General features: G+C 38.1%; 2 protein-coding genes across 2 annotated transcripts; one reads left to right on the top strand and one right to left on the bottom strand.

The window, feature by feature from the left end:
- The first annotated feature begins 2,806 nt into the window (after positions 1–2,806).
- Positions 2,807–3,550, top strand: LOC121267267. Its single transcript, XM_041171115.1, has one exon. It carries the CDS (start codon positions 2,807–2,809, stop codon positions 3,548–3,550), a length of 744 nt encoding a protein of 247 aa, XP_041027049.1.
- Positions 3,551–7,543: 3,993 nt separating this feature from the next.
- Positions 7,544–8,325, bottom strand: LOC121267265 (spermidine hydroxycinnamoyl transferase-like). Its single transcript, XM_041171114.1, has 2 exons — positions 8,100–8,325; positions 7,544–8,013 (listed from the first exon to the last, which is right to left on the bottom strand). Exons 1-2 carry the CDS (start codon positions 8,323–8,325, stop codon positions 7,544–7,546), a joined length of 696 nt encoding a protein of 231 aa, XP_041027048.1.
- Positions 8,326–9,130: the final 805 nt, after the last annotated feature.

Below are 9,130 nucleotides of genomic sequence, written 5' to 3'. Positions count from 1 at the left end.
AGTGCTACTTGTGAGGAGATTACAGATATCGTGTGTGTAGATATGCGCGCACAAATATCAGAGATCATTGATGCAATCCGAGTCACCCTCGCAGAGACTAAGTCGAAGCTCATGTCTTGAGTGACTGATATTGAGGCACGCATTGCTAGAGCGAAGGCACTACTACACGATATGAGCTAGTAGTGTATATATTTTATTAGCATTAAATATGCTTTTTTGTATTGACAATCATGACTATTTGTATTTTGTATAATTAATTTAAATATTCAAATAGTCATACATTATATTTTTGGGATGCAATTAATGTAAAACATGATACTATAAGTAATATTTATTTAAAAAAAATACTAAAATATTTTTTTTTCATTAATTACATAAAGTTAATTTATGAATTCGTAAATATTTTATGTTTCGTTCGAACAAGGGTTAAACAAAACCCTGGCAATTTTAATTTAATTTCACACCTAATGATCTGTTCAAATGCATAAATGTCATGTTCGAATAAGCTTGCAACCTTCCTACCATGGTTTCCCACTAAATCTTTATTGTTCGAATAGATTTAAACTTTCTCCACCAAAATAAATTAATTCTCCGTCAATATTACCATTCAAACCAATTACATAAAATTTGAACATACACTAATTCCATGTTCAAACGTATTTCTTACCATTCGAACGGTTTTGACGTTTTGTGACGACCTAATTAGTCACAGAAAATGTAGTTTGAACGGATTTTAAGCCATTTGAACATTTTTACAAAGTCATCCTTTTTTTGAGATGTCTCTAATAATTACTTTTAGGGACGAAATTTATTTCTTCCCTAAAACTTAAATTTCTTGTAGTACCTACCCTTATGGCCTACAAAAGGCCATCTTATTCTATAAAACGATTTATTTAAGTAATATTAGGTTCTAGCGCCAATAATACATGACATGGGTTATACAACTGTTTAAGGGGAATTTTCGTTTCTACCCTTTTTCTCTCTACGGATGAATAGGGTTTATGTTCTCTAGTCGCGTGTTTTGGTCCTCCTAAAGAGGCTGCATGGCAGCCGCTGATGGTGGCACAGGTCGGCCTTCTTTAGTCGACCTGGTGGCTACTGTTCTGCAGCCCATCCCTGAGATGGTGTTGCCATCACGTCCTTTGAAGATGGTAGACGGTGAGGTCTACTTTCAGTTCGCCAAAGATGAAATTGAACGATCTGTCGAGCCCTTCCGATTTTCTGTGGTCCTCAATTTTTTGAAGCAATGCCCTTCGCTGGACGTCGTGTGCACATTCATTCATAGTCGCTGGGGACTTTTGGCTATACCAGTGGTTTCATCCATGCGGCATCCTCAGAAGGTGTTCATGCGAATGGCTAATAAGCTGATTTTACAAAGGCCTTATTGAAGGACATATGTGAAATTAATGGAAATTTCTACCGTGCTTTTCGCCGGTCCCTAGAATTTAATGAAAATGATGAGCTGTCAAGGGTGCCATTATGGCTTTCTCTTCCGAGTCTTCCTCCAAATTACTATCGTGAGGCTTTTCTGAAAATACTCATGGCGCCTATTGGGACATTCATACGTCGGGACAATCTGACGCGCTGTGCAACGAGAACGGATGGAGCACGTCTATTTGTGGAAGTAGATGCAATAAAAAACACCCCTGACTCATTTATGGATAGGGGCTCCGGGTTTGCCTGCTACTCGTAAACAAGAAGTTGTATACGAAACTCTTCTTGCATACTATGTTATGTGTAAGATGCAGGGACATAACTCATGGACTTGTAGAGCAGGAAAGAATGGGCAGTCTTGGGTTGGAAAGAAGAGTCATCAAGAGATTGTCAAGGCTATTGAAGAACCTAAGGCAGAACCGGTGCAACTAGTCTCTGTTATTTTGAATAAACAGGTTCCCGCTGCGGAAGAAACATTGGTGACGGGCTCGGAAGCAGTGGGTGTTGTGGTTGAAGAGTCGATTTCCTCTAAGGAAGTTCGCCAGTCTGAGTCAGTGGGTGGTGATGTGGTGTTTCTTGAGAATGAAGGGGCTTTGGTTTTGTTGTTAACAGAAGGAGATGCTGCGCTAGGGGGTGAAGTTGTTTCCCATGGTGTTAGCATGTTTTCTATAGAAACAGAGGATGGTAAGATTACTGAAATAGAAAAAATTATTCTCATTCGTGATGAGAATGCTACGAGTGCTAGCATGGGGAAAAACTCATTGGTGGGTTGTACGTAACGGACTCTTGAATCCCCGATGATGTTGCCTAGTAAGGGGGAACTGTTTGAGGTGAGGGATATGTGCGTCGTGCAGAATAATCCACGTGAGGAAGAGGAGTATGAGGAGGTCTCTGTGGCAGAGATGCTTGTGTTGGAGAATACTGTATTGGAACTTGAACCAAATTTTAAATCAAAGGTCTTGCCGTAAGATAAAGAATATCTCATAGAGTCTGAGGCTAATGAAGGTAAGAAGAAATATAAGAAAAATATGTTCGTTAAAATGCGAAGCTCATCTCAGGTTCATGCTCAACTGTCAAACCTTGCTTAATGATTGATTCCATTTTTGTATGGAATATTAGAGGGATTCAGACCTCTAGGAGTAAAGTAAAGAAGTTGATTGGTAAATTGAAACCGAAAGTTGTTGCTTTATTAGAACCTTTACAAAATTTAGAGGAAGCTCATAAATTGGCGCGTTGTTTGAATTTTGATGGTGTCATTGCTAATGAGAATGAAGGGGAAAAAATCTAGATTTTCTGGAATAGTACCTCTGTGGTGCATGTGGTTCGGATGGGAATACAATTTATTTATATGCTAGTAGATGAAGGGACCGAGATGTTCTTGCTCACTGTGGTTTATGCTAAATGTACCATTGCGGAGAGAAGACTCCTTTGGGATGATCTTAGTTCTCAAAATTTGGGATCACATCCTTGTGTGTTTGTGGGTGATTTTAACATTATACGTAATGATTCAGAAATGAGGAGAGGTAGGCCTCGGCCTAGCATGGCTATGGAGGATTTTAATAATTGGATTCACCAAAGGAGTTTGATGGAAATGGCTATGACAGAAAGTATATTTACATGGTGTAATGGGCAATTGGGGCATGCCCGTTCATGGGCACGTCTTGATCATGCTCTCATGGATAGTTCCTCCCTTGCATTGTTTCCTAATGCTTCTTGTTTATATTTGCCATGTTCTACTTCAGATCATGCTCCTATGTTTATTGCTCCCAAGAAGGATCCTTTTGTCTATGGCCCGGCCCCTTTTCGTTTCCAACAAATGTGGGTGGACCATCATAGTTTTTTGGACTATGTTCACGTAGGTTGGGACTTGCGGGTGGACGGCTCGACTATTCAGATTTTGACAAGAAAATTAAAGCAGACTAAGGTGGTGTTAAGAGAGTGGAATAAAAGGGTCTTTAGGCATACATTGGGTCGTATTGATGCGCTGGAAAAACAGGTTGAGGAGATTAAGCAACATCTTCTAGTTAATTGGGAGGGAAATTTGGAGAGAGAATCACATATGGTAGTCTCGAATTTGGCAAGCTGGCAGAGACGGGAAAAGATACAATTGGCATAAATGGCAAAATTAAAATGGAAGGTGGATGGTGATTGAAATTCTAAATTTTTTCATGCTTGCCTTACTAATAAGAGGAGGAAAAGAGTGCTAAAAATTAGATCAAATGTGGTGGTTTATGAGATGCCAGAAAGCATACATCAAGGGGCAGTGGAGTATTTTTCTTCTTTCCTTCAAGGGGAGCAATTGGTTAGGCCACCTAGACTAGAACAACTAATTGATTCAATCATCTCAGAGGCAGATAATGTCTCACTTCTTCGTGCACCTTCTATAAAGGAATTTTTTAGGCCTTGTATTCCATTTCGTCTCAGAGTGCTCATGGTTTTGGTTCGAGCCTCTATAAAAGTTGTTGGAAGGTGGTTAAAATTGATGTGTGGAATGCAGTTTTGGAATTCTTTATGTCCAAGCCACTTCCAAGGTTTTTCATGGCCTTATATTTGGTTTTAATACCAAAGGTGGATTCGCCTACAGGTTTTGATAAATTTCGTCCCATTATTCTCTGCTCTGTTTTTTTTAAAAATTTACTCCAATGATTATTGTGAATAGATTAACAGGTCTTCTTCCTCGCCTGATATCTCCAGAGCAAAGAGCCTTTATTCCTAGAAGAAGTATTTTTGAGAATATTAACCTCACTCAGGAAATGAAACATTCTATTAACAAACATACTCATGAGGGCAATATTATGTTGCAAGTGGATATGACAAAAGCTTATGATCGTGTGGATTGGGCCTTTTTTATTGCAGTTTTGCGCAGGTTTGGCTTCTCTTCTAAATTTTGTGATTTGGTGCATTTTTGTATTTCAAGTCCTTGGTATTTAGTTATGATGAATGGTACAGTCAAGGGTTTCTTTCCAGGAGGTTGTGGTCTTCACCAAGGGGATCCTTTGTCACCTTATTTATTTATTATTCAACAATAGGTACTTTCCAAGATGATTCATGCCAGTGTGAGAGATAATAAATTCGGCCAATTTTATCAAGCCCGAGGTACGGCAATTGTGTCTCATTTGATGTATGCTGACGATATAATGATTTTTTCCAATGGAAGCCAGAGATCGGTCCGAGCACTTTAGAATATTCTGAGTCAATATGAGAGATGGTCGGGGCAGGCTATCAACATTCAATAATCAGTGCTATATTCTTCGAATAATATTTCATCTATATGCAATCATAGACTTTTACGTCGTACCGGGTTCATGGAGGGAACTTTCCCTTTTAAATATCTAGGAGTGCCAATAATTTTGGGATGTCTTAAGCAGTCTCATCTGGAGGGCATGGTAAATAAAGTGAGGCAAAAAAATCAATGCTTGGAAAATGAGGCTACTCTCTACTGATTGTAAACTAGTTCTATTGAGGCATGTTATATCTAGCATGACGATTCACCTCTTTGCTGTTTTACAGGTCTCTCAAGCTATTATTAACAAGATTCATAGATTGATGAGCTCTTTATTTTGGGGAGAAAAAGAAATGGGTGGCTTGGAAACATGTCTGCAAACTTGTAGAAGAAGGAGATCTTGGGTTACGGCATCTTCATGACATGCAGAAAGCTTTACACATGCGTTTTGCTTGGAATTTTATACAAGGTAATGGGCTAATTTTTTCAAAGAAGAATATGTGGGTTCCAAGCCTTGGGCTTTAATAAAGGCCACGAAAGGTTCTAGATTCTAGAGAATGGTTGCTAATTGTATTCCATGTTGTTGAATAATTCTAAATGGAAGATTAGAGAATGAGAGATTTTTTTCTGGTATGATAAATAGAGGGATAATGGTCCACTTATTAATGAGATGCCAGTAGTGGGCTCACCCCTCTAAAAGTTAAAGAATGTAGACTATTGGATAGTTGGGATGTGGATGTTCTAGAGAATTTGGTTGGGCAGGAGAAGGTGGATGAGATTTTAGTCTCTTTATCTAGCCTAATTCCGGAAAAGATGTTCTAGTTTAGACTTCTATGGAGACAGATATGATCTCTACCAAATCTGCTTGGCATTGTATTTGTATAAGAGGTTCTCCTCTTGACTGGCATGAGTGGATTTGGCATAAAAGCCTTCTTTTAAAAATGTCTATTCATTTTTGGAGGGTTTGGCATATGGCCTTAAGTGTGAATGATCGCTTGCGCCGTTTTGGTACTCCCCTTGTTTCCAAATGTGGCTGTTGTAATGTAGGCCATATTGAAAATATTAACCATGTATTATTTGAGGGTGATTTTCTTCATAAAGTATGGTCTTTTTTGGCACTCTGTTTGGTATTCCTCTTGACAGATCTTGGAAGCAAAATTCTGGAATTTGGTTTAGGCGTGCTAGCTCTTCTTCTCAGGTAGGTTTTATAGTTAGCATCATTCGCATCATTTTTACTTAGCAATTATGGAGGAAAAGATGCCTTACTAGAATGGAAGGTATTCGGGAATCTTATGAAGTTGTTGTTCATTCTATTTGTGTGTGGCTTGGTTCCCTTTGTCATGTGGTGAAGAATCCTATGCATTTGTCTCACTAGGATGGTAAGATAATAGAGGTCTTGCGGATTAAACCGATTATGCCTAAAGGTCCATGTTGCAAATTGGTTAAGTGGATTAAGCCACCGTCATGATGGTACAAATTGAACGCGGATGGTCGTAGTCTCTTAAACCTAGGATCTTGTGGCATTGGTAGGGTTACTCAAAGTGATTTAGGTTGTCTTGTCAAGGCGTATGCCTCTCCTATTGGTTTTGGCTCCAACAACAAAGCGGAACTTTTGGCGCTTCTTTAAGGTTTGAAATTTTGCAAAACTTTACATATTTCTAATGCGATAATAGATATGGATTCGATGATGGTGTTATTGTGGTGGTTGAGAGGGCGTTGTGGTGTGTGGTACCTAGAGATTTTTGGGAAGAACTTGTTGGTTTGACTCGTAATCTTCATTGCTAGTTTCAACATGTGTTCCGTGAGGGTAATATGGTGGCGGATTAGTTAGCCAAGGAATGTGCTTTAGGCACCAAATTGGCTTTTTCTAATAATTATGAATTGCTGCAGACTCTTCGTGGCTTGCTCCGTTTGGATTTCTTAGACCTTCTATCTCTAAGAGTTTAGTTTATTATAGTTTTTGTGGTTTTGTTTTATGTCAACACATAAGTTTGTCATAGTTTGTTTTTTGGGTTACGGTCCTGATGGGTTTTCCCATGGTCCTTTTCTTGTTACCACGGTATTATTCCGCCATAAGTAAGGGCATTACTAATAAATTTGGGAGGAATTCATTATTGGACATGTGACTTCCACTCTTATTTAAAAAAAAAAAAGAAGTTCTAGCACCAACCCATATAACGACTTTAATTCATAAAAAAAGTCATATTCATTTGACAAAATTAAAATATTTATAACAAAAATAAAAAAGAAATTAGTTCAATTCAATCATATATATATATATATATGATCAATAAATAATAATATTCTTAAATTTCATGTTCCTACTTTATGAGCACTCCTTACTTTTGAAAAATAAGTTTAAAAAATCCTTGATTTGTTTTTCGTGTATAATTAGTTTGAATAATGATAGAGTTACTACCGTACTACTACCTATTTATTACGCTTTTTATATTTGATTTTTTTTACTTTATTTAATGATTAAGCAAGTAAGTATTAGTAAAATTATATATTTTTTAATTTTTTTTATTGGTTAAGGATGTTAAAAAAATATTTAAAAGAAAATGATTAAAAAAAAACTTAAAATGAACTTGAGTAATAGATAGGTAGTAATACAGTAATAACCCTATCACTAACCAATGAATTTGGGCAAAGTCCTAAAAAACAAGGAAACTCTAACAATGATATCCCAAAGTACGTAGTTGATATCCATCACTTTCTCAACTGACAAGCTCATGAAAATAAACAAGGAAACTAAAATCAACATAATAGCAAGCAACGTACAACTTCCCTCGGTGACAATCCATAGCCTGCCACCTTTACCCACATTTATTCTACAGATAAAACTGCTATTTAATTACTAAGTAGCTCGATTTTTATGGTCCATTATCATGGCATGTCCTCATAGAAGAACTTCTTAAAAGAATTCATGCATTCTGTTTGCAAACGGAGTGCTATGATTAGAGATCCATCTGCAGCTGGACTTGACATGATGTACGTCTTGCCATCATCATCATTTAATAATGCTGGACCGACGTATATTGGCTTTCCCCACCCATAATCCATACCATAAAATGGCAAATTGATCCAACTTATAATAGAAGCGTTGGGATTTCCTAAATAATTAGGTGGATTGGTGTGTGCACCATTGTGCAAGCCACACCTCAAAGCACCGACATCCTTCTGGCTAGCTATAAAATCAAGAGCAGACCTTATATACTCATCTGTCATACGCTCGATGGCTTCCCTTAGTTTTCCCGCAGCATAACTAAGTGGTTTGGCCAAGAGGTCGCCATGGATACATTTCGATGTTATTGTCTGAAGAACTGTGTTTCCAAAGTATCCTGGGGGAGAGACGGCTTCCAGCGGTTGCGAAAATCAATCACCAAGGTAACTCTTGTTGGCTGAGAGTTATCTTTTGCTCGCGCCTTGCATATACACCTACATAAGTGGCTGGCAATAGCTTCATATCGAGAATAAGGTCGCGTCGACACCATCTCCACGTCCTGACATGGGATCTCATTGGCTTTCTTCCTTAGTCCCTCGACTTGCTCTTTGGTGACTTCCAATATGGCGACACAAGTTTCTTTCTTCTTCTCCTCTTTGGCATCAGTGTGCCCCAATCGGAGTGGTGGTTTGGTGAACTCTATATGCTCAAAGCGTGGAGGCATAGGCGGTTCATGAAGTGATCGTAATATGGTGCGATCATGAAAGGCATCTCATTCTCCTCCAATTCATTTCCTCGAGCCAACTTGGCCCATGCATTGAAGAATTTAGCTGCAGACCATCCATCAACCATTGTATGTGACATGACTGTTGCAACACAGAGACCACCGCAACTAAATCTTGTGACTTGCACCAGCAGCAACGGCCAGTCCTCAATCGGACTACCATAATCAACCTTAGGGACCAGATCTTCGATTGCCTTCATTGGTGCAAAGTCGCCAAGTTCATCAAGTTTTGCTTCAGAATAAGCTTCCAGTAACTGCGCTTAGATGAGCGGTATATGAGTCCATTGCATTCGTTGATCACACTCAGATAACCGTAATACGCCACCCGGGGTAGGCTTGCTCGGAATGATGGAGGATGTAGCCTTGACGTAAACCATTATGTTTTTCTGCGATTTTTTCACTACATATCTTTCTTTATTATACAGGAGGCTATCAAACGGTTCAAACGGAAATTTTTGTTTTTGTTATTTTTCCATTAAATCAATGTTAATTACTATTGCAGCTTTGAGAACGGTGATATTCTGTTCGCACTTTTATAATTTTATCTCTCTATTTTGTTTGTTTACTATTTTTATCCCTCAATTTGTTTTGTTTTATTCATATTGTTACGTTTTTGTCCCTCACTTTAATAAACAGTAAATTTTCAATCAACCCATCCCATCCCTGACACAACACCTAAAAAGAATGAAAAAAAAAAAGATAAAAAAGGCTAAAGCTGAAGTAAGAGAAGCTAAGAAAAAAAAAC

This window comes from Juglans microcarpa x Juglans regia, chromosome 5S (genome assembly GCF_004785595.1).
Source record: "Juglans microcarpa x Juglans regia isolate MS1-56 chromosome 5S, Jm3101_v1.0, whole genome shotgun sequence".
NCBI classification, from domain to species: domain Eukaryota; kingdom Viridiplantae; phylum Streptophyta; class Magnoliopsida; order Fagales; family Juglandaceae; genus Juglans; species Juglans microcarpa x Juglans regia.
This window is presented reverse-complemented; position numbering and strand designations above follow the sequence as displayed.

Excerpts from the sequence above, each read along its gene's own strand:
- LOC121267267 (XM_041171115.1), top strand. The coding sequence starts at position 2,807 with ATGTTCTTGCTCACTGTGGTTTATGCTAAATGTACCATTGCGGAGAGA.
- LOC121267265 (XM_041171114.1), bottom strand. The coding sequence starts at position 8,325 with ATGCCTCCACGCTTTGAGCATATAGAGTTCACCAAACCACCACTCCGA. Across the intron at positions 8,014-8,099 it reads AGCTATTGCCAGCCACTTAT|CCGTCTCTCCCCCAGGATAC; the intron begins GTAGGTGTATAT and ends AACCGCTGGAAG.